Raw genomic sequence first — 23,439 nt, forward strand, 5'->3', positions numbered from 1 at the left:
CGATCGCGGGCCAGGCCACCGCGGGTGTCCTCCTGGGATCAGATTTCCCCCCCGCCCCGTGGACCACCCACACCGCCATACCTGCCAGGTGCCACCATGCGTAACCCACGTCGGCGGGACTGGCCAAAAATGGACAGCTGCTCCACCCATCGGGGCGCGGTGAATCGGCGGGGGGGCGCTGCCAACGGCACCCGACCGGCGGGGGGGAATCCTGCCCCTGGCCAAAAAACGGCGCCGGACAATACGGCAGCCGACGTCGGGGTGGGAATCCCGCCCCATGTCAGAGGTTCCTCTGGAAGGTCTAATGTCACACTTAGATTCTGGGAGGATTTCCTCATCCACAGATTGTAGGCAATTCAGGAGTGTGCCGGGGGTTTTCCTGCTCTGGGTAGGAGGGACACACCTTGGTAGTTTCCACAGCATGGTTTATCTTCCTTCCCGAAGGTAGTTACAATGTCGTTTTTCCCGCAAATCCTAAGGATGAGTGTTTGGAGACTTGATATGATCAAAAAACCACCAACCTTGAAGACCTTAGCTTGAATACCATCGCGGCAGCAGGTTTTGTTGTTTTTTGTCCATTCGATTACTTGTGGCTGTTCTGCCATCAATGGTGGTTCACCCCTGGATCCTATCACCGGATACTCTGAGATAGTCCGGAGAGTATCAGCAGCCACTGGAATAATGTTCATCTGTTCAAAACTTTCTTTCCTGCGTTGATGAATGGCATTGTCATCCTTAAGAAGGGAAACACTATCCTGTGAGCAATGGGGATTTTGCCCATTTGACCTTGGTGTATAGATGACCTTGGTGGCTTCCAAAATCTTACACATGTCATGATGGTCAGCATATTGTTGGATCTCCTCTAGCTTTCTGTTCCCACCACATGTTCTTTATCTTCCAACCTTGAGCTGTTGGAACGCTGTCGCCTTGACTTGTGACCTTGGGTTATTCTGCTAGGCAATGAAGACTACTACTCATTTTTGTTGTAGGAAGTCTCATATTTCAGCATTTTGTTGAACCTGTCCTGGTGATGACAATGCTGGAACCCAATTGTCTGGACACAGGAGTCTAGTGCAGCTTACTTTCGAGTTGAATGTGTGAAGATTTTCCACGTTGGTCATGACTATACTTTGAATACCTCTTTGGTCAGGCTGCTTTAGAGCGGAGATATTAATCTTCCTCTTGGACTTTTGGATCTTGCGATGTGTTGCTGCTAGGTGGATTATTATCACTGATCAAGCAAGTCGATGATCTGTCCAGTAGACATCAGTCCCCTGCGTATAGACATCACTCAGGTCTTTGACTCGGACAATTACATAATCCAGGAGGTGCCAGTGCTTAAATCTGAAATGCCTCCATGTGGTTTGTATTTGTCCTTCTGGTGGAAGAGGGTATTTGTCATAATGAGGCCATGCTGAACACTTTATCAGTAGAAGGTCACCATTTGTATTCGCTTTACCCACCCTGTTTTTCCCAGTGTTTCCTCTTGAGTCATTGGAGTCACTGCCAATCCTGGTATTAAAGTCCTCCTCAAGGATGATCTTTTCTTATTTTGGAATGATAGTGAGGACTTCATCAAGGTCAGAATATAACTTTTTCTTAATATCATCTGAGTCAAGGGTCGATGCATAAGTGCTGAGGCGAAGGTGCAGAATCTCCGAATTATTACAACGCAGACTCTGGAGAGTTTCTATACCTTAGCAGCCACCCCTCTCAAAGGGCCACCATTGATGAAAAGGTCCAACACCAGATCAGCTGCGTTAGCCCGACCTTCTACAAACTATGGCAGCGAGTGTTTGACAACAAAGGCTCCCGCAAGTCAAACAAATTCCGAGTATACAGAACAGTTGCTGTGACTACGCTCCTGTACTGGAATGAGACCTGGAAAGTGTCGCAACGACGCACAAGTGTTGGAGAAATTCTATCAGCAATGCCTCGACTACATCCTCTGGATTCAATAGGAGGATTATTGAACACGCACTCATGCCCGTCTTGAAATCAACTCCACTTGCATTCGGCCAAAACTGAAGAATCAACTTTGCTGCACTGGGCACTCTGTCTGGATGGCTGAAAAGTGCCTCCCCCATGGGGTTCAGTTTTCTCAACTCCCCAAAGGCCAGTAATTCCAGGGAGGACAAAGAAAAAGCTTCAAAGACATGATGGATGCCCTCCTTGAAGAATGGCGGTATTGACATTAATAACTGGGAGGACCTTGCTGACCATCATTCAAAATGGTGATAAGTTATCCATTGAACTGTTATCCATTGAACTGTATTATGCTTTGAGTGACAATTTCTTGATGAGACAGAGCTGTGACAGACAAGAAAAGGAAGTAAATCCCACACTCTACCTCATGGGTATCCTACCACATATGCTCCGAGATCTGCTGGTCAAGAATAATTCTGTTCAGTCATATGACAACCCATGGCAGAAACACAACCCTTAGTAGAAGTCATCCTCGAAACGAGGGACAAACAAAAAATAAGCCTCTAGAAATAAGCCCAGTTCTTCGTTTACGTCTTGGGGCCTGATAAGTTCCATTGCTGCTTCTTAGTGATGGTATGTATCAGTACCTCCAAATCCCTGTTTGCTTACCCCAGGGTTTCCAAAACTGTTCCTGCCATGGAACCACTTTGACCTCCCAAATGTATTGACCAAACCCCTAAGAAGCATTCTTATTGGCTCATAACTTCCTGCTCCCCAACATTGTAAGTTCTTGTAAGTTCCCAGGTAAGGGTTTACCTGGCAAATGCCCAGAATTGATAACTTCCCCAATGCAATTGCACTGGGCTGGGAACCACCCAACAAAGCAATTTAAATCCCTAACTTCAGATCGTTCTGCCAGTTCTATACTCCTAGTTATTCTGAAAGCGTAAGAAGTAATAAAAGCACTTGTAACTTCAGAGTAACTATTTTAAAGACCAGAACTAGACCTGCACGGGATTGTCCTGACCACCAATTCTCCACCCCCACCCCCATGTCACTTACCTTCTCTCTGGTCTTTTTTTCAATGGGCCATTGAAAGTCACCTGCTTCACAGCCGCTAGTATTCCTTCACTCCAATCCTTTTACACTTCGCCGCTGGTGATGCACTTCGTTGCCTGAATCTCATCTGGCCTGAGTCAGGAAGGGCAGGCTAGACAGGTACTTGAGAAGTGCCGTGAAGTCGCTACGGAATGACAATCCGCTGCTGATTTCAATTCCGAGGAAGTTATGGCCCATTATATTGAGTTATTTTTGGGCAACAGGTACAAACATACATGCAACCCCCCTCTCTCTCACTCCCATCTCTTACACACTCACTCCTTCACATCGCTCCCTCACTCTCCCACACACCCTCCCTCTCTCTCCCACACACACTCCCTTCAACATTTCTCTCTCGTACCCACCCTCTCATTTCTCGCTGCCTTGGACCCCTGGCCTCGGACTTGTTACCCCCCATTCCTTGGCTTCTCCTCCGCCCTGTGGCTGTGGTCTACCTTGCTCTGCTGTTCGGTAACCTTTACTCTCACCCTGACCTGTCCGATAAGAGGCCGGCCTCTGATGCATAGGCTGATTAGTACATCCATCAGTAGCCAGAAAAATGAGAAACTGCCCTTGAACAGCTTTTCTCAAGTTTAAAACTGCTGGACCTACCATGGAATCCTTGATGAGGCCCATGGAAGCCCAGGGTTTGGGAAAGGCTGGTCTTGCCCATTTAGACATTTATTGCCCAAGAAATATGTGGTCTCCTTATTCCTCCTACAAAATGTACTACCTCACATTTGACCTGTATTGAAGCTCCTTTGCCAATTCTGTGCATATTCTGCAATTTTGTTAATGCTGTCCTTTACTTGTTTTAAGTTAGTACTCTAATTTATGTACATTTGCATTGATTTTGTTTTTGTCTGACTGACAGTTGGCAATCAAGACTTTCGACAAAAGAAATTTGAAACAAACTGAAACAAAGGATCACAGTGCATCATTGTTTTTTAATCCCGAAGTTGGCCTTGTAACTGAGAAAGAAATGTTAATCACAGCAAACAATATCAAGACTGATCATCCAGGAAGGAGATGCGCAGAGTTTGCAAACTGTTTACCCAATAAACTGAATGATGTAAACGGCAACGCCGAATTTGTGGGGGAGTTTGGAGAACTTTGCAATCGTTCACAAAATTCACAAGATTTTCAAAGTTAGTGATGCAAAAGTGGGCAGCCACAAATATATAAATTTTGTTTGGAACCAAAAAAATGTTCGTACACTAGTTGCTTAAACAAAATGCAGCCTCCAAGAAGGTACCTAACCTAAATTATGTACACAAAAGGATTGCAATTCTTGGTACCTCCTTCAACCGGAGAACTGATTTGCTAAAACTGAAACCTTGGATAAAAATCCAAGTAATCCACTGAGGTCACAAAGGGGAAAGCACTTAAAACCGTATGGATAAATGTATTGCAGTAGCAATATTTTACTTTGCACTTGTATAGGGAAATTGAGCTTGGTCCATGAGCTACTATGTCGTATTCCATTAGTCCTGCATCATTCTGTGTTTTGTTTATGTTTGTGTGTGTGTGTATATAGGTATGTACCTGAAAATAAATTACCCATGGTTATTGGCAATGTGATTTTAACATTAAAACGTCAAAAATGTATTTTTTTAAACTTTTGCCAACTTCTATTAAGCACAAATAAAGCTTGTTTCAGTCGGTGTCTGTATTTTTCAGGAGGAGTTTCTATAACAATGTGTGCCTTAAATTTAATTTATAAACGTGCTTCAGGAATGTTACTGTTCAGATAAACAAATAATTATTCAAAAATAAACTTTTTTGGGAAAACATTTGGATTTTGAAATTTTTATTCTCTCTCTTTCCCCCCCCCCCCCTTGCTACTGATCAGGCTAGACAAAGACCATGAATGCTGTAAGTCTAACCTGTTTGTAGTAACTCTAGCCTCATAATCTGGGTCTCTTGGATGCAGTATTTGGTGGCATTGTTTTAGCATGTCTGGAAATATGCTATTAATCCTTTGAATCACACCATTCTTGTGATGCACAAAGTATATGTAAAGCCGAACTATGGATCTGAATTAGATTGTGGGATGCTTTACACGTATCTCTAATGCGAAAGACTACACTCTGCAGAATGTATGAGAATAGAGATGCTCCTATAAGTTTTCCCAGAGATCACATTTTTCCTGTTTATAGAACTGTCCATGCTTTGAAGAAATTGCTATGACTTCAGCTGGGGAAGTGCTTTGGCATATCGATGGAGTAAAATAAAGCTATAAAGTGTTTGTAAAAGGACTTATGATGATTTTTGCCCTAGAATTTCCATAAGAATTTTCTGATAATATTTGGATATTACAGAAATCTTTTAATTTTGAAGAAATATAAATGGTAGAAATCAAATTTCATTTTCACAAGCTTCCAATATCCATCAAACAGAAGATTTGCTGTATTCAATCATGACTTAATTTACTGCAGGCTGTTGCCATGTAACCATCTGAAAAATATATCACGAGCCCCAAACAAGGGTGAAGGTTAACACCATGAGTCAATACAATGAACTCATTGAAAAATTGTTTATTAGGGAAATATAAAAAATTTGCATAAAAGTTTAAGTTATGAGAGTTACAAATTAGGCCTGTTTCCCCCAGAATTTCAAGATATTAACAGGAAAAGACCGGGTAGAAAGAGATAAACTGTTTCCATTGGTTAGAGAGTCTCGAAGCAGGGGGCACAGTGTAAAGATTAGGGCCACGCCGTACAGGAGAGATGTTAGAAAGCACTTCTTCACACAAAGGATGGTAGAGGTTTGGAACTCCCACAAATGGCAATTGATGTGAGATCAGTTAATTTAAAATTTTTGTTTCGCAAAGGTATTAAGGGATATGGGCCAAAGGCAGGTATATGGAGTTAGGCCATAGATCAGCCATGATCTCATTCAATAACGGAGCAGGCTCGAGGGGCTGAATGGCCTACTCCTGTTCATTAAAAAATATATATTTTTATTCTCCTTTTCCACATTTTCTCCCAAATTTGCACCATCAATAAACAATAATCCATAACAAATATGTCAATCCCCTTATCAATAACAACGATCCCATCCTCCCACCAAACTCCAAACATTAGCCCGCATGTTAACATAAATAAATGACAACAAGGGATCCGGAATCACCCATAGTCACCATTAAATACAGTCCTCTCCCCAATCCTCCCAACCACCCCGCCCCCCCCCCCCCCCCAAATTAATGTTCGATGTTATCCAGTTCTTGAAAGTGCATAATGAATAATACCCATGAATTGTAGAACCCATAGTCACCATTAACACATACAGTCCCCCTCCCCCCAACTCTCCCAACCACCCCCTAATGTTTGATGTAATCCAATTCTCGAAAGTGCATAATGAATAACGTCCATGAATTGTAGAACCGCTGCATCCTTCCCCTCAGTTCAAACTTAACCTTCTCGAGTCAAGAATTCCAACAGGTCCCCCCGCCACGCCAGGGCACAGGGTGGAGAGGTTGCTCTCCACCCTAACAGGATCTGCCTTTGGGCAATCAATGAGGCGAGGGCTACAACATCTGCTTCCGCACCTGTTTCCAACCCTGGCTGGTCCGACACCCCGAATATGGCCTCCCGAGGGCTCGGGTCCAGTTTCACGTGCACCACTTTAGAGATTACCCTAAAAAAGTCCTTCCAGTAATCGTCCAGCTTCGGACAGGACCAAAACCTATGAATGTGATTTGCGCCCCCCCCCCCCCCCCCCCCCCCCGCAACATTCACACACATCTTCTACCCCTTCAAAGAATCGGCTCATCCTCGTCCTTGTGAGGCTCTAGATACCACCTACAGCTGTATCAGCCCCAACCTCGCGCACGAGGTGGAGGCGTTCACTCTCTGGAGCACCTCACACTAGAACTTCCTTACCCTCTCCCAACTCTTCCTCCCACTTTGCTTTGGCCTACTCCTGTTCATGAGTACTTTTAACATTTATGTAGTCTACCATTTAGTTTCTATTGCCGTTTCTCATTTCTTCTCACCACAATGCATCATTTTGCACATCTCGGCATTAAACTGCATCTGCCATGAGTCTGCCCATTTCACCAGCCTTAGGTCCTCCTGAAGTCTGTTTCTATTCTCATTGCTGACTACATTTCTGACTTTCATAACCACCTGTATGCTTTGAACGCGTACCCTTATATACCCAATCCAGCTCATTAAATATATCAAAAGGAACACTGGTATGAACATCAAACACAAATGCAGAAAGTACTGGACAGTCACAGCAGGTCTGACATCACCTGTGGAGCAAGAAGGGAGCTAATGTTTCCAGTCTTGATGACTCCTTTTGTCAAATCTTATACAATGCGGTATAGCAATCTACAACTCCAAACTGCGGATTCATGATTGTGAGAAATTAAGCAATTGTAAGAGAAGCCTGGGTAAGGATAGATAATTCATGGGTAATGGAAAGTACTGTGTAAGCAAAAAGGAGCAGTTCTAGGCTATTTGGCCCATCGGCCTACTCCATTTGATAAGATCACGGTTAATCGGATTGCGGCCTTATCTCCTCTTGGCAGCCCTGTTCCTTCTATTCCTCAACTTCCTGTCAATCAAAAACCTGTCTAACTCAGCCTTAATTAAAGCAACCACCTGCCTCTGCTTTCCATGAAAGAGTATTCCAAAGATTGATGATCCGCTAAGAAAATAAATTCTTCCTCCATCTCCATCTTAAACGAGAGACCCCTTATTTTTAAAATGTGCCCCCTAGCTCTTGATTCCCCCACCGACAAAAACATCTGCCCTGTCATAGAATCATAGCATTTACAGTGCGGAATAGAATCAGAGAATTTACAGTGAGGAATAGAATCATGGGAATTTACAGTGCAGAATAGAATCATAGAATTTACAGTGCAGAATAGAATCATAGAATTTAGTGCAGAATAGAATCAGAGAATTTACAGTGCAGAATAGAATCATAGAATTTACAGTGTGGAATAGAATCATAGAATATACAGTGCAGAATAGAATCATAGAATTTACAGTGTGGAATAGAATCATAGAATTTACAGTGCGGAATAGAATCATAGAATTTAGTGCGGAATAGAATCATAGAATTTACAGTGCGGAATAGAATCATAGAATTTAGTGCGGAATAGAATCAGCGAATTTACAGTGCGGAATAGAATCATGGAATTTACAGTGCAGAAAAGAATCATAGAATTTACAGTGCGGAATAGAATCAGAGAATTTACAGTGCGGAATTGCATCATAGAATTTACAGTGCGGAATAGAATTTACAGTGCAGAATAGAATCAGAGAATTTACAGTGCAGAATAGAATCAGAGAATTTAAAGTGCGGAATAGAATCATAGAATTTACAGTGCGGATAGAATCAGAGAATTTACAGTGCGGAATAGAATTTACAGTGCGGAATAGAATCATAGAATTTACAGTGCAGAATAGAATCAGAGAATTTACAGTGCGGAATAGAATCATAGAATTTAGTGTGGAATAGAATCATAGAATTTACAGTGCGGAATAGAATCAGAGAATTTACAGTGCGGAATAGAATCAGAGAATTTACAGTGCGGAATAGAATCATAGAATTTACAGTGCGGAATAGAACCAGAGAATTTACAGTGCGGAATAGAATCATAGAATTTACAGTGCGGAATAGAATCAGAGAATTTACAGTGCGGAATAGAATCAGAGAATTTACAGTGCGGAATAGAATCATAGAATTTACAGTGCGGAATAGAATCAGAGAATTTACAGTGCGGAATAGAATCAGCAAATTTTCAGTGCAGAATAGAATCAGAGAATTTACAGTGCGGAATAGAATCAGCAAATTTTCAGTGCAGAAGGCCTCCTCAGAATCTTAAAATGTTTCAATTCCCATTTTTCTAAACTCCATGTGTTTGGGCCAGGCCTTCTCAACCTTTCCTCTTCAGAAACACCTTCATCCTAGGAATCAGCCCAGTAAACCTTCTCTGAACTACTTCCAATGCAATATACCCCTCCATAAGGGGACAATAGCTATACACGGTACTCCAGGAGCGGTCCAACCAATGGCCTGTACAGCTGTAGCAAGACTTTCAACCTCCATTCCAACATTCCAACCTCCTCGCAATTAGAGCCAATATTCCTTTTGCCTTTCTGATTTCTGTAACTGCCTGTTAATTTTTTGTTTCATGTACAGGGATACCCAGATCCCTGTTCTGCAACTTTGTAGTTTGTCTCCATTTCAATAATATTCTGCTTTATTGTCTTCCTGCTAAAGTTAACCAATATTTTACCCATTCACTTAACCTCGCCATATCCCTTCGCAGACTCTTCATATCTTCCCCACAACTTCCTTTCCTATCTATTTTTGTATTATTTGCAAATTTAGTTATAATAGTTTGTCCCTTCCTCCAAGACCTAAATAAAGATCGTAAGCCGTAAATCGTTGAGACCCCTGCACTCATCCCTGTAGCGCTCTGTCTGACTCCTATCACTTAGCCAATCCCCTACTCATGCTAGCATATCATTTCCAGCACCATCTATTCTGCAATAACTTTGAATGCCTTTTGAAAATCCAAATACACTCCCATGTACTGGCTTTCCTTAAACCATCCTGCTTATTCAAAAAAACATATCGACTCTGCCCTTGTTGCATTTTAATTTTCTAATGTCAACCACACACACATATGTTTTGGTTGTGCCCGGCACTAGAGGGGTATTGGAGGGGAGTGCAGGAGGCGAAAGAGGCCAATGTCGAGGCCTTTGCGTCCCTAGTAGCCCGACGTAGGATTTTACTCATGTGGAATGAAGCAAAACCCCCTGACTGGAGGCCTGGATAAACGATATGGCGGGGTTCATAAAACTGGAGCAGATTAAGTTTGCACTGAGAGGATCGGCTCAAGGGTTCACCAGACAGTGGCAACCGTTCCTCGACTACCTAGCGGAACGTTAGAGGGAAGATAGATGACCAGCAGCAGCAACCCAGGGGGAGGGGGGTGGGGAGGAAACTTTCATTTTATGTTATTGGGTTAGTTTACCATGTTAGTTAGTTACTCTTTATTAGATTGTAGTTATCATGTTACTTGTATTGTTAAATTTTCTTTATGTTTGATGTGTAAGGGGAAAAACTTGCGAATGAAAAATTTCAATAAAATATATTTAAAACATTTTTTTTTTTTTTTAATTTCTAATGTCCTGCTACTACCTTCCGAATAATGTATCCCAGATATTTCCTGACATGTTAGACTAACTGGCTCGTAGTTTCCAGCTCCCCGTCTCCCTTCTTTCTTGAGCAGTGGTATTACATCGGGGGTGGGGGGGGGTTTGGGGTGTGATGGAACCTTTCTAGAATCTAGGGAATTTCTGAAAATTGCAACCAAATCAACAACTATTGTTGCAGCCACTTCTTTTAACCATAGGATACAAGCCACCAGTTCCAGCGGACCTTTTAGCCTTTTGTTCCATTTATTTTCTTCGCACTTTTTCTCCAGTGATCATGATTACTTGAAGTTCCTGCCTCCTTTCTGCCATTTGATTTTGTACTATTCTGACCCCCCCCCCCCCCCCACCCACCACCACCTCAGCAGTCAACGGTAACCAACTCTTCAAAATGCAGAATGAACAAACCCCAGCTTTTGAGGAACTCCACACTCGCCCCCCTCTTAGATTAAATTTCACCTCCCGGGCGAAGAGCTCCAGCAGGTCCCCTCGCCACACCAAGACACAGGGTGGAGAAGCTGACCTCCACCCCAACAAGATCCGGATGTGGGCAATCAGCGAGGCGCAGGCTAAGACATCTGCCCCCACACCCATATGCAACTCTGGCCGGTCCGACACCCCAGATATGGCTTTCAGGGGACAGGCTCCACATCTACATGCAAAATCCCCGAAATGGTACTGAAAACTGCCCTCCAAAACCTTTCCAGCTTCGAGCGGGAACAGAACATAAGCACATGATTCACAGGACTCCTCCCACATCGCTCACCGATATCCTCTGTCGTGTTGGGTGCTCTGCTACACAGACGAACCAACACGGTTGCAGATGGTACAACTCTGTTTTATTACTATCAATAACAACATCTGTAAACTTGTTACTGTGGTTTGTTCATTATCCTTTAACCTGTGGACCCAGCCCTAACACTATCTTGGAGAGGCACTCAGCACATGGTGAATGTCTGAGTGGCTTGCTGTGAGCTCTGTGCCCTGAGCTGTCTCCTGCTGGAATGAGCGGGAACTGTGGTGTTCCCCGTTTTATAGTGTGTGTGCCCTTGCTTGTGATTGGCTGTGATGTTGCGTGTGTGTTGATTGGTCCGTTGATCTGTCCACCAGTGTGTATGTGTGTTTGCACCATGATGTTTATCTGAATATCATGACATCCCCCCTTTTTTTACAAAAATATGTGCCTATGTGTTAATAAATATAGATGTGTACTGAGCGCAGCTGAATGTGTGTGTCTACATGTACATGAGGCTAAACTATATACATAGGAAGTGTCAGGTGCAACATAGCAACGAGGTTGTACCATAAACAAAACAAGTGTAAACATCAAGTATCAAAACGAACTCCTGTAACGACAAAAAGAGAAACATATTAACATTGTGGCATAAAACTTTAGTGAGTCCAATGTTCAAACAGGCTCATAAGTCCAGCCGAGTAGGTGGGCGATGAATTCGGGTTGACCGCCTCAAGGGTGGGTCAGGATTAACAGGAGGGCGTAGCACTGGTGTATGATCACGTAGCGAGCGCGGAAGCAGGCGAAGAGCCCGGCGATTGCGCCGGCGAATGGAGCCATCAGGCATGCGAACCAGGAACGAGCGGGGTGCCACGCGTCGGGGAACTTCGGCAGTTGCCGACCAGCCACCCTCTGGTAGGTGTATACGGACGTTGTCTCCAGGCGCCAAGGCAGGAAGATCAGTTTCCCGAATGTCATGTGCCACCTTCTGCTGAGCACGCTGCTGTTGCATCCTTTGCAGTACTGGAGCATGGCCGGGTTTAGGAACAAGAATGGATGGCACAGTGGTCCTGAGGGCGCGACCCATCAACAGCTGGGCTGGTGAGAGGCCAGTGGCTAGTGGGGCCGAGCGATAGGCCAGCAGGGCTAAACAGAAGTCAGATTCGGCATCAGCAGCCTTGCAGAGGAGCCGCTTGATGATATGAACGCCCTTCTCCGCCTTGCCATTGGACTGAGGATGCAGAGAGCTGGACGTCACGTGTGTGAAGCCATACGAAGCAGCAAAAGAAGACCATTCTTGGCTCGTAAAACAGGGCCCATTGTCCGACATGACAGTAAGCGGAATGCCATGGCGAGCGAAGGTTTCCTTGCATGCCCTGATGACAGCGGATGATGTCAAATCGTGCAGGCGTATGACCTCTGGATAATTCGAAAAGTAATCTATGATGTTGACGTAGTCCCTGCCAAACGCGTGAAAAAGGTCCACACCCACCTTCGCCCAGGGGGACGTCACCAACTCATGGGGCTGAAGCTTCTCAGGAGGCTGCGCCGGTTGAAACCTTTGGCAGGTGGGGCAGTTGAGCACCATGTTGGCGATGTCATCACTGATGCCCAGCCAGTATACCGCCTCTCAGGCCCTCCGCCTGCACTTTTCAACTCCAAGATGGCCTTTGTGTAGTTGTTCGAGGACCAGCCTGTGCATGCTGTGTGGAATCACAATCCGGTCCAACTTTAGGAGGACACTATCAATGATGGCCAAGTCGTCCCGGACATTGTAGAATTGTGGGCACTGTCCTTTGAACCACCCTCCCGTCATGTGGTGCATCACACATTGTAGAAGGGGGTCAGCCGCAGTCTCACGGCGAATATGGGCCAGACTTGCATCAGTAGCTGACAGGTTGGCCAATGTGAAGGCCACATGCACTGCAACCTGACAGACGAATCCCTCCGAGTCGGGTGGTGTGTTCACTGCTCTCGATAGGGCGTCCGCAACGATGAGGTGTAGACCAGTTGGAAGTCGTACCTCCGGAGCTTGAGCAGAATGCGCTGGAGTCGAGGGGTCATCTCATTCAGGTTCTTTTGTATGATGCTGACCAGGGGGCGATGGTCGGTTTCCGCAGTGAACTGAGGGAGACCATACACGTAGTCGTGGAACCTATCTATGCCAGTTAACAAACCCAGGCACTCCTTCTCGATCTGCGCATAGCGCTGTTCTGTGGGGGTCATGGCCCACGAGGCATAGGCGACCGGGGCCCATGATGCAGTGTCATCCCGTTGCAGGAGTACCGCCCCAATGTCGGACTGGCTGGCATCAGTCGAAATCTTTGTACCTCGAGAGGTGTCGAAGAACACCAATACCGGGGCTGTGGTGAGCTTAATGTTGAGCTCTTCCCATTCCTTTTGGTGTGCGGGCAGCCACTGGAACTCCGTGGTCTTCTTCACTAGGTGGCGAAGAGCCGTTGTGTGGGAGGCAAGGTTGGGAATGAACTTCCCCCAGGAAGTTGACCATCCCGAGAAAGCGTAGCACTGCTTTCTTGTCTGCCGGCTGCGGCATGGCTGTAATGGCGCTCACCTTGTCTGCAACCGGACGCAGTCCTGAGCGGGATATGTGGTCCCCCAGAAACGTCAGCTCAGTTTGGCCAAAAGAACACTTGGCTCGGTTGAGGCGCAGGCCGTGTTCTCGTATCTGAGCAAAGACGCGCTGGAGACGATAGATGTGCTCCTGTGGTGTGGTGGACCAGATGATGACGTCGTCAACATAGACGCGCACCCCTTCGATGCCCTCCATCATCTGTTCCATGATTCTGTGAAATACCTCGGATGCCGAGATGATGCCAAACAACATTCTGTTATAGCAGAACCTGCCAAAAGGAGTGTTGAAGGTACACAGCTTCCTGCTGGACTGATCCAGTTGAATCTGCCAAAAACCCTTCGAGGCCATTTCGCTCGTGATCTCTTCCCGTTTGGGTATGGGGTAGTTTTCCCTCATGATGTTGTTGTTCAGGTCTTTCGGGTCGATGCAGATCCGGAGTTCGCCAGAGGGCTTTTTAACGCACACCATGGAGCTGACCCATGGCCTGGGCTCCGTGACCCGAGAAAGCACTCCTTGGTCCTGGAGATCCTGCAGCTGCTGCTTGAGGCGGTCTTTGAATGGTGCTGGGACTCTACAAGGTGCGTGAATGACCGGGGTAGCGTCCGGTTTGAGCCGTATTCTGTAAGTGTAGGGCAGTGTGCCCATGCCCTCGAAAACCTCCTGGTTGTGGGCGAGGAGCGAGTGGAGCTGTGCCCTAAAGTCTGCATCCGGGAAGTCTGACGTGCCTTCTGGAGACAGAGTGTGTACCCACTGAACGAGGTGGAGAACCTTGCACGCCTGTGCGCCTAGCAGGGAGTCCTTCAATGATCCAACTAACTCAAAGGAAAGTGATGCTGTGTATGCATTGTGTGTCACCTGGAGCTGGCAGGATCCCATGGCCGGGATAACGTTTCCATTGTAGTCGACCACCTTACAACAGGATGGCCGAATCGGTGGTCTGACCTTCAAGGCGTAGAAGGCTGACCATGCTATTAGGTTGGCGGAGGCACCAGTGTCTAAACGGAATGTGATTGGTGATCGGTTGACCGTCAGGGTGGCACACCATTCATCACCCGGATTGACGCTGTTCACTGGCATCGGCTGGTGGGTCCTGCTTGGGGACATCCGGTTCCTGTCAATGACCGCAACACGGAAGGCTTCCCGGTCGTCTGTATCACCGGTCTGTATATCGTCAGGGTATGACTCGGTGTATGGAGGCTGAATGGTCCGCACGTCCCTGCGAGGCTGGTGGAATTGGGGAGCGTTGGCAGGTTGAGCTGCTCGACAGCAGGCAGCGTAGTGGCCCATCTTGCCACAGCGGAGGCATTGTCGGTTCTTTGCTGGACATTGCCGCTTTAAATGTGCGGATCCACAGTTGCCACACGTCGTGACGTCATGGCGTTCGTTGCGCCATCGCGCATGCGCAGTTCGGTCCTGCGTAGAGCACGCCTGCGCATCACGTCCCTCTGCGTCAACGTCTCTTTTAGCGTGTACAAGCGCGGGAGGCCGCGGAAAGCCCGCTAAATGGCCGCCCTCATCCGGGCTGCGGGCCGGGAGGAATTCGATCACCAGGACCCGCTCGGCCTCTTAGGACCCCTGCCTTGCCGATTCGGCCGCGTAGGACCCCTGCCGTGCCGATTCGGCCGCGTAGGACCCCTGCCGTGCCGATTCGGCAGCCTGGAATTGGGAGTAGCGGCTGGTCGCGTTTTCATGGAGGACGCAGGCTTCGATGGCGGTGGCTAGGGTGAGGCTTTTAATTTTGAGCAGCTGCTGGTGTAGGGTGCCCGAGGTGACCCCAAAAACTATCTGGTCCCGAATCATGGAATCGGAGGTGGCCTCGTAACTGCAGGACTGCGCGAGGATACGGAGGTGTGTCAGGAAAGATTGAAAAGGCTCATCCTTACCCTGCAGGCGCTGCTGGAAGAGGTACCTCTCGAAACTCTCATTTACCTCGACACTGAAGTGTTGCTCGAGTTTAAGAAGGACCGTCTTGTATTTTGTCTTGTCCTCACCGTCCGCGAACACCAGGGAGTTGTAGATGTGGATGGCGTGTTGCCCTGTCATGGAGAGGAGGAGGGCGATTTTCCTGGTGTCTGAAGCATTCTCCCTGTCTGTGGCTTCGAGGAAGAGCTGGAAGCGCTGTTTAAACAGCTTCCAGTTGACGCCAAGATTTCCAGCGATCTGGAGCGGCTGCGGTGGGCTGATGGTGTCCATGGCGCAGGATGACGGATTCCTGAAGATGTGTAGGTTGGTCTCACAGTTGCTGGGTTCCAAGCTTGGTACTATGTCGTGTTGGGTGCTCTGCTACACAGACGAACCAACATGGTTGCAGATGATACAACTCTGTTTTATTACTATCAATAACAACATCTGTAAACTTGTTACTGTGGTTCGTTCATTACCCTCTAACCTGTGGACCCAGCCCTTACACTATCTTGGAGAGGCACTCAGCACATGGTGAATGTCTGAGTGGCTTGCTGTGAGCTCTGTGCCCTGAGCTGTCTCCTGCTGGAATGAGCGGGAACTGTGGTGTTCCCCGTTTTATAGTGTGTGTGCCCTTGCTTGTGATTGGCTGTGATGTTGCGTGTGTGTTGATTGGTCCATTGATCTGTCCATCAGTGTGTATGTGTGTTTGCACCATGATGTTTATCTGAATATCATGACATCCTCCACCCCCTCAAACAGCCGGCTCATCCGTGGCTTTGTGAGGTGTGCCCTGTACACCACCTTCAGCTGTATCAGCCCCAGCCTTGTGCACAAAAGTCGAGGCATTCACCCTTCGCAGCACCTCACACCACAACACCTCCTCCAACGTGGCTCCCAACTCCTCCTCCCTTAGCCATAACCCCTTCCAATGACACCTTATCCTCCTCCAAAATCCTCCCATAAATTGCCAAAACAACCCCTCTCCAGCCCCCCTGACATCACTCCCTCCAACAACGAAGAAGCAGGCAATATCAGGAAGGTTAGAAAAACCTTCCTCATAAAGTTCCACACCTGCATGTGGTGGAAACTCTCACACCGTGCCAGCCCAAACCTCTCATTCAGCTCCTCCAAGCTCGCAAACTGCACTCCCAGAAACAAATCCTTCATCTCCCTCTCCTCCCATCCCTAGAACCTTGCATCTATTTCCCTGGCTCAAATCCGTGACCCCCTCCTCCGGACCCTGCTCCCAACCTGAAATTCTGCTGAAACCACCGCCAAATCTTCAGTGTGCCACCTCTGCAGCCAACCTCACCCACAAAGCCCCCGCCTCCCTATTCCATCCCTGAATCTTCTCTGCATTCACCGCCCAATAACCGTACATCAAATTGGTGTTCCAGCACCCAGGTACCTTAGAATAAATTGTCCTTCTTTCCGGCTACAGAAAAGGACCACAGAAAGCTACCAAGCAGCAAACACAACCTGCAGCTGCGAAGTGCTCTCACAATTAACAAGGCCAATTCCTTATTCGTAATATCCTTCAGCTGTGAAGCTGGGCACTCTTCACAGTCAAAGGGGGGGGGGTCTCAGCCTTTTGGCTAAGATGAGCGTGAGGTCAGGTGTAATGCCTAGATCTGGTACGTCTCTCCTGTGGGGACCATGAATTGGATTCAATTTGAATTTGTTTTTGGAGCAGGCAAGGACCTGGATTAGGGGTTTGCCCCTGTTCACGCTCTGAGCTCTGGCTTTGGAACTCTGATAAAGTAATTTTAAAAAAGCGACTGTCAGCGTATAACCAAGAACAGGGCTCAGTCCTGGAAGTGTTTGGCAGGACAGGCAGCAACTGTAGTTGCCCTTGTTATGGGTATCCACAATATTTAAAGATGGCTTGAGGGGCTCACAGATAAAAAGCCCCTCAACACTACCCTCGGGGCCAGGGGCGACCCCCCACCTAGAATGCTTCAGCACCACCATCAAGCACAACCCCCCTGAGGGATCTCCACCTTCCCCACCCCGAGCACTGGGGCAGAATGCATCATGGAAATGGTTACTCACCTCAGTTCCCCTCAGCAGCAAGGACTAAATGATATCCGTGTGATTTGTCGCTGGGGAGCTGATTAATTCTGGGAAGCTTTCACATTCTACTTCAATAATAATAATCATTATTAGTGTCACAAGTAGGTTTACATTAACACTGCAGTGAAGTTACTGTAAAAAGCCCCTAGTCGCCACATTCCGGCGCCTGTTCGGGTACATGGAGGGAGAATTCAGAATGTCCAATTCACCGAACAGCACGTCCTTCGGGATTTGTGGGAGAAAACCCAAGCAGACACGGGGAGAACATGCAGACTCCGCACAGACAGTGACCCAAGCCTGGAATTGAACCTGGGTCCCTGGCGCTGTGAAGCAACAGTGCTAACCACTGTGCTACCGTGCCGCGCAATCTCGCTAATGAGATGGAAATTAGTGTAAATCGGGGTCAAATTTATGCTCGCCATATTTGGGCAAGATCCAGAACTCGCCATAGGAAATGGGCCAGTTAGTTGGCAAATTGATTCTTGCCTGGCGCGAATCTCTATTTTGACCTTTCCCGCTATTTAATTGGCGTGCCCAGATCAACACTGGGCCCAACGTGGTGGTTAAATCACACCCATTTTCTTTTAATTTGATACCAGCTTTAACTTTCTTAGCTACGGATGGTATATCCTTCTTGTAGCATCCTTTTTTCTCAATGGAATATAGCTTTGTTGACTTATGAAATAGCTCCTTAAATGTCTGCCATTGTTTCTCTACAATCTTACTTTTTAATCTATTTCCCAGTCCACTTTGGCCAACTCTGTCTTCGGAACCATGTACTTGCCTTTTTTAAAGTTCAAGACACTGGTTTATGATCCAACTATTTCACCCTCAGTCCAAATGATCTCTTGCATCTATGGGATCCATTACTACAAAGCCATTAATTAATCTTGTCTCATTATCAGGTCTAAAATAGTTTGTTCCCTGGTTGGTTCCAATCATGTTGTTCTAACCCCGAACACACTGTGAACTCATCCTCTTGGTTGAATACAATGGCGTTGACTGGCTCAGTATAAGCAAGCTACCTGTAGGCTAACCAGAGTTGGCAGATGGGGAGATAGTGGCATAATGTTAATGTCACTGGACTAGTCACCAAGAGGCCCAGGATAATGCACTGGTCATGGGCTCAAGTCTCACCGGGCAGCTGGTGAAATTTAAACTCAAGTAATAAATCTGAAATTATAAAGTTAGGCTCAGTAATGGTGACCATGAAACTATTGTTGATTTTTGTTGTAAAAACCCATCTGGTTCACTAATGCCCTTGGGGGAAGGAAATTTGATCCAGGGATGGTCTGGCCCATATGTGACTGCGGACCCCCACAGTAACGTGGTTCTTTTATCTGCTCTCTGCAATGGCCTAGCAAACCAATTGGCTCAAGTACAATGAGGGATGAACAACAAATTCCACCACACCACATGGAAGAAAAAAAAGTGAATGCTATCAAGAGTCAAACATCAGTTTTCGTTCTGTAGGTATTTATAACTAAACCAGGACTTGATGCTAAGCAGGCAAATCTGACCTCGAGTGCAAACGGTGACAATAGTATAATTGGCGAATATGTGGAGGCTGACTATGCTTGGTTGAACTGGCAAACAGCAATCATCTGCAAGGTACTCCGGGTTACAAAACTGAGATAAGCAGAGAATTAAAATATAGATCAACCATGATCTAAATAGCGTCACAGGGATTTCCGGTTGCGGCTATGCCGAGGTAGGTCGCACGTTCGGCAGCTCCCGCCAGGAACTGACTTTTGGGCTCTTTAGAGGGGCCCCAACAGCAATTGTTTGACGGCTCCCAGTGTGGGAAGGTGACAGCAAGGTTCCCCCGGCACTGTATGGATTGGACCAGGAGTGGAGTGGTTAAGAAAGTGATTCTGGTGCAGCAGAAAGTGTGAGGGAGGAGAAGCAAGATGGCGGCAGGTGGAGACCAGGCAGCGTGGACGCAGTGGTCGCAGGAGCAGCAGGAGTTCCTCAAAAGCTGCTTTGCGGAGCTGAAGACAGAAATGCTGGCGTCAATGAAGGCGTCGATTGAGAAGCTTGTGGAGACCCAGAAGGCCCAAGGGGCGGCGATCCGGGATTTGCAGCAAAAAGCCTCGGAGAACGAGGACGAGATCTTGGGCCAGGCGGTGAAGGTGGAGGCACATGAGGTGCAGCACAAGAGGTGGCAGGAAAAATTTGAGGACCTGGAGAATAGGTCGAGGAGGAAGAATCTTCAGATTCTGGGTCTCCCTGAAGGAGGGAGGGGCCTGATGCCGGGGCATATATGAGCATGATGCTCAATTCGCTGATGGGCGCGGGAACTTTCCCGAGGCCCCTGGAGCTGGATGGGGCTCATCGTGTCCTGGCAAGGAGACCAAAGCCAACGAGCCGCCAAGGGCTGTAGTGGTGAGGTTCCACCGCTTTATGGACAGAGAGTGCGTCTTGAGATGGGCCAAAAAAGAACGGAGCAGCAAGTGGGAGAACACGGAGATCCGAATCTACCAGGACTGGAGTGCGGAGGTGGCTAAGAAGAGAGCTGGTTTTAACCGGACTAAGGTGGTTCTCCATCGGAAGGGGGTGAAGTTCGGGATGCTGCAGCCAGCGCGATTGTGGGTCACGTTCCAAGATCGGCACCACTATTTTGAAACGCCTGATGAGGCATGGAACTTTATCCAGTCTGAGAAGTTGGACTCAAACTGAGGGTTTGTCGTGGGGGGGGGGTTTACTGCGTTTAGGGAATGTTCTTTTTGTTTTGGTGCTGGGTGGGGATGGGTGAATGGATTTGATGTGGGGGCTGTGGGAGAGTGTGGGCGTCGGTATAGGAGGGGCAGGGCCCCGCGGAGGAAGGGGGGGGTGGAGGCCCGGGGATGGAGAGTTGGGGTAAGGCCGCAAAAAAGGAGCTGCGCCAGAGGGGGCGGGGCCGGCTCAGACGGAAAGCGCGGACTTTTTCCCGCGTTACGGAAGGATGGGGGCGGGGCTGGGGGGGAAGGGCGGTGCTGGAGAGGAGCGCACACTGATTGCCAAGGGGTGGGGGGATTCTCACACTGGGGGTTCGATGGAATGGCGGGAGAGGCCGGGGTCAGCAGGAGTCAGCTGACTTACGGGAGTGTCATGGGGGGGAGCAAAATGGCTAGATGAGGATCTAGCAGGGGGGAGGGGGCAGGGAGGATGGGGGGGGGGGGGGAACTGGGTTGCTGCTGCATTGGCCAAAGGGGAGCTGGAAGTAGGAGAGGTAGTCGGGGCGGGGGTCTGCCACCTGGGGGACTGGAGGGTGCGGGAGGCGCGGGCACGTGTCTGGCCTAGAAAAGATGGCTAGTCGGCAGGGGGGCGAGTAGCCCCCTGATCAGGCTGATAACTTGGAATGTGAGGGGCCTGAACGGGCCGGTCAAGAGGGCCCGGGTGTTCGCGCACTTAAAGGGACTGAAGGCAGACGTGGTTATGCTCTAGGAGACGCATCTGAAGGTGGCAGATCAAGTTAGGCTGAGAAAGGGATGGGTAGGACAGGCCTTTCATTCAGGGCTGGATGCGAAGAACAGAGGGGTTGCAATACTGGTGGGGAAGCGGGTGTCGTTCGAGGCACTGAATATTGTAGCGGATAATGGAGGTCGATATGTGATGGTGAGTGGTAGGTTGCAGGGGGTGCGGGTGGTACTGGTGAACGTATATGCCCCGAATTGGGATGATGCCGGATTTATGAAACGCATGCTGGGTCGGATTCCGGATCTGGAGGTAGGAAACTTGATAATGGGGGGGGACTTCAACACGGTGCTGGGCCCAGCACTGGACCGTTCTAAGTCCAGGACGGGTGAGAGGCCGGCTGCGGCCAAGGTGCTCAAGGGGTTTATGGACCAGATGGGGGGAGTAGATACATGGAGGTTTGCCAGGCCGCTGGCCAGGGAATTTTTCTTTTTATCCCACGTCCATAGAGCCTACTCCCGGATAGATTTTTTCATCTTGAGTAGGGCGCTAATCCCGAAAGTGTAGGGAACGGAATATTCGGCCTTAGCCATCTCGGACCATGCCCCGCATTGGGTGGAGCTGGAGTTGGGGGAGGAGAGGGACCAGCGCCCGCTGTGGTGCCTCGATGTGGGACTGTTGGCGGATGAGGAAGTGTGCGAGCGGGTGCGGGGGTGTATTGAAAGATACTTGGAGGCCAACGACAACGGGATGGTGCAGGTGGGGGTAGTCTGGGAGGCGTTGAAGGCGGTGGTCAGGGGAGAGCTAATCTCCATTAGGGCCCACAGGGAGAAGAGAGAGAGGAGGGAGAGGGAGAGGTTGTTGGGGGAGATTTTAAGGGTGGACAGGAGTTATGCAGAGGCCCCCGAGGAGGGGCTACTTAGGGAGCGACGGAACCTCCAGGTGGAATTTGACCTGTTGACCACAGGGAAAACAGAGGCACAGTGGAGGAAAGCGCAAGGGGAATATGAGTATGGGGAGAAGGCCAGTCGGATGCTGGCACATCAGCTTCGTAAGAGGGAGGCAGCGAGGGAGATTGGTGGAGTTAGGGATAGAGGGGGGAATATGGTGCGGAGTGCGGTGAGAATAAACAAGGTATTTCGGGACTTTTATGGGGACCTGTACAGGTCTGAGCCCCCAGCGGGGGAGGAGGGGATGCGACGATTCCTAGATCATCTGAGGTTCCCGAGGGTGGAGGAGGAGCAGGTGGCTGGTTTGGGGGCGCCGATTAGGCTGGAGGAGCTGGTTAAAGGATTGGGGAGCATGCAGGCAGGGAAGGCCCCGGGGCTGGATTGCTTCCCGGTTGAATTTTACAGGAAATACATGGACCTGCTGGGCCCGTTGCTAGTGAGGACTTTTAATAATACGAGGGAGGAGGGGACCTTGCCCCCGACAATGTCCAGGGCGCTGATTTCTTTGGTTTTGAAGTGGGACAAGGATCCATTGCAATGTGGGTCGTATAGACCGATCTCGCTCCTTAATGTTGACACTAAGTTGCTGGCGAAGGTGCTGGCTACGAGAATTGAGGACTGTGTCCCGGGGGTGATTCATGAGGACCAGACGGGATTTGTGAAGGGTAGGCAGCTAAATACTAATGTGCGGAGGCTCCTCAATGTGATTATGATGCCCTCGGTGGAGGGGAAAGTGGAGGTAGTGGCAGCTATGGACGCGGAGAAGGCCTATGATCGGGTGGAGTGGGAGTATCTTTGCGGAGGTTTGGGTTCGGGGAGGGGTTCATCAGTTGGGTCAGGCTACTATATATGGCCCGTGGCGAGTGTGGCTACGAACCGGCGGAGGTTGGAGTACTTTTGGCTGTACTGGGGGACGAGGCAGGGGTGTCCCTTATCCCCCTTGTTGTTTGCACTGGCAATTGAGCCCTGGCCATGGCACTGAGGGAGTCCAGGAAATGGAGGGGATTGGTCCGGGGAGGAGAGGAACACCGGATGTCGTTGTATGCCGATGACCTGTTGTTGTATGTTGCGGATCCAGTGGAGGGGATGGCAGAGGTCATGCGGATCCTTAGGGAGTTTGGAGACTTTTCGGGGTATAAACTCAACGTAGGGAAGTGAGCTCTTTGTGGTGCATTCAGGGGACCAGGGAAGGGGGATAGACGAGCTACCGCTGAAGAGGGCGGAAAGGAGCTTTCGGTACCTGGGGATCCAAGTAGCTAGGAGTTGGGGGGCCCTGCATAAGCTCAATTTGACGCGGTTGGTGGAGCAGATGGAGGAGGATTTTAAAAGAAGGGATATGCTGCCACTCTCACTAGCGGGTAGGGTGCAGTTGATCAAAATGACGGTCCTTCTGAGGTTTCTCTTTCTGTTCTAGTGCCTTCCCATTTTGATCCCCAAGCATCATGGGATTTGTGTGGGCGAATAAGACCCCGAGGGTGAAGAGGGTGTTTCTGGAGCGTAGTAGGGACAGGGGGGGGGGGTGCTGCCGAATCTATGTGGCTATTATTGGGCAGCCAATGTGGCGATGATCCGTAAGTGGGTAAT

At 48.5% G+C, this 23,439-nt stretch overlaps 1 protein-coding gene across 6 annotated transcripts in view; it reads left to right on the forward strand.

The window, feature by feature from the left end:
- Positions 1–4,817, forward strand: part of ankrd27 (ankyrin repeat domain 27 (VPS9 domain)) — a 115,385-nt gene extending 110,568 nt beyond the window's left edge. For 4 of the 6 annotated variants that reach the window (XM_072518105.1, XM_072518107.1, XM_072518108.1 and 1 more), the window contains one exon: positions 3,899–4,817. In XM_072518105.1, the coding sequence (XP_072374206.1) occupies positions 3,899–4,177 (279 nt within the window). In that variant the 3' untranslated portion in view covers positions 4,178–4,817. The remainder of the gene's footprint in view (positions 1–3,898) is intronic. The other 2 variants (XR_011949452.1, XR_011949451.1) reach the window with 2 other exon arrangements.
- The last annotated feature ends 18,622 nt before the right edge of the window (positions 4,818–23,439 follow it).

This window comes from Scyliorhinus torazame, chromosome 10, assembly GCF_047496885.1.
Source record: "Scyliorhinus torazame isolate Kashiwa2021f chromosome 10, sScyTor2.1, whole genome shotgun sequence".
NCBI classification, from domain to species: domain Eukaryota; kingdom Metazoa; phylum Chordata; class Chondrichthyes; order Carcharhiniformes; family Scyliorhinidae; genus Scyliorhinus; species Scyliorhinus torazame.